The sequence below is a fragment of the Curcuma longa genome, unplaced genomic scaffold (assembly GCF_044706935.1).
Source record: "Curcuma longa cultivar G26 ecotype Majalengka, Jawa Barat unplaced genomic scaffold, ITB_CL_G26_1.1 contig_26755, whole genome shotgun sequence".
Classification (NCBI taxonomy): domain Eukaryota; kingdom Viridiplantae; phylum Streptophyta; class Magnoliopsida; order Zingiberales; family Zingiberaceae; genus Curcuma; species Curcuma longa.
In genome coordinates this window covers 1-1,930 of record NW_027433205.1, presented here as the reverse complement: position 1 = coordinate 1,930, position 1,930 = coordinate 1, and the positions used below count along the sequence as shown (strand labels likewise).

The 1,930-nt window shown below is 44.2% G+C and overlaps 1 protein-coding gene across 1 annotated transcript; it reads right to left on the bottom strand.

The window, feature by feature from the left end:
• Positions 1-272: 272 nt before the first annotated feature.
• Positions 273-806, bottom strand: LOC141818936 (calmodulin-like). The gene has a single exon (XM_074706331.1). It carries the CDS (start codon positions 776-778, stop codon positions 437-439), a length of 342 nt encoding a protein of 113 aa, XP_074562432.1. The 5' UTR covers positions 779-806; the 3' UTR covers positions 273-436.
• Positions 807-1,930: the final 1,124 nt, after the last annotated feature.

The window sequence follows — 1,930 nt, the reverse complement described above, 5'->3', positions numbered from 1 at the left end:
ATATTTCAATAATATTCTTATATTGTTTTTTTGACTGTTGAAATATTTTCAATATTTTTTATAAAAAATACTTGTGTAAGCTGGCAAGCTATCACTCAACTTATTATATTGGCAAATGATTTGAACTTAGTAGCAGGGAAGATAAGGATGGTATGCTTGATAAAAGCCAGCTGCACAATAACATGGAAGGAATTCCAAGGATGATCAGATATCATTTAGGGTGCCACGAAACGAATTATATAGATAGGATAAACACAAATGCAAAGGATAGACTGGTTTGTTCGACATAATCAAGCAAAAAACACAGAAAGATACATAGTTGGATACAACCACCACCTAAGAGAAAAGCAAAATAAATCCATCCATACTTGGCTTGACAAAACTATTGAGACGACTAGCAGCAAAGGAATTGGAGCATCATATAACAAGCTCATCCTCACTTGGCCATTATGACTTTGACAAATTCCTCGTAGTTGATCTGACCATCACCGTCAACATCAGCCTCACGAATCATCTCATCAACTTCCTCATCCGTAAGTTTCTCTCCGAGATTGATCATGACATGGCGAAGTTCAGCTGCAGAGATGAAGTCATTCTGGTCCTTGTCAAAAACTCTAAAGGCCTCCTTTAGCTCCTCATCTGAACCTGTATCCTTCATCTTCCTAGCCATCAAGTTGAGAAACTCAGGGAAGTCAATTGTACCATTTCCATCAGCATCCACCTCATTGATCATATCTTGCAGCTCAGCTTCTGTAGGATTCTGACCTAAAGAACGCATCACAGTTCCAAGCTCCGTGGTTGTGATGCAACCTGCACAAATTACATGCAATTGTTGGTCATTGATAAGTCATTCTCATACCAAAATGTCACAGCAAATGCAAAGAGCAAAGGATTACCAAGAGCCAAACAACTTTATCTCCTGTACAGTATTATTTCCCCCCTAAAATCGCGATCGGAACCCAAAATCGCGAGCTTCCCCATCGCGGACTTTCTCCTGCCGCTGCGCTCCTGCTCCCCAAAATCTGCGTGCTCTCCTCTTCCTCTTCCTCCTCCCCTGCGCTCCTCCTCCGGCGCGGCTTCTCCTCTTCCTCTCCCGTCGCACCTGCGGTACTCTCGCTGCTTGCGCTCCTCCTCCGGCGCGGCTCCTCCTCTGCTTCTCCTCTCCTCTTCCTCCTCTCCCCTGCTGTGCGCTCCTCCTCCGGCGCGGCTCCTCCTCTGCTTCTCCTCTCCTCTTCCTCCTCTCCCCTGCTGTGCGGTCCTCCTCCGGCGCGGCTCCTCCTCTTCCTCTCCCGCCGCACGCTCCTGCCGCGTGCTCCTCCTCTCCTCTTCCTCCTCCCCACCGTGTACTCCTCCCCTCTCCTCTTCCTCCTCCGACGCGGCATCTGCCGATCCTGCCCTCGAGGAGCTACTCCGTGCACTCCTAGCCGCCTGCGATAGAAAAAATTTTCGGTGAGTGAACAATCGAAGAAAACCCTAGTTTACTTTCCAGTTTCTTTGATTAATGCTCATTGACTCCTATATGTGATACATGGTTGGGTTTACAACCTGTTTACTTTCTAGTTTCCAGTTTCTTTGATTAATGCAATAGAAGACTGAAGCCAAGGTTATGAATAACCAAATAAGAAAAAGTATGTGATACATAGTTGAGTTTACAGCCAAAGAAATCCTTTGCATTTACCTCATCATCCCATGATTAATATTTTGATTTACTTTCCAGTTTCTTTGATTAATGCTTGTGGCCTGGTTTTACACCTATGGGTTGAAATCCTTGGCATTTACCTCATCATCTCTGATTAATATTTTGATTTACTTTTCAGTTTCTTTGATTAATGCTTGTGGTCAGGTTTTGATTAATGCTTGTGGCCGGGTTTCTTTGATTAATACTTGCGGCCAGTTTCTTTGTTTAATGCTTGTATGTATACAGAATACA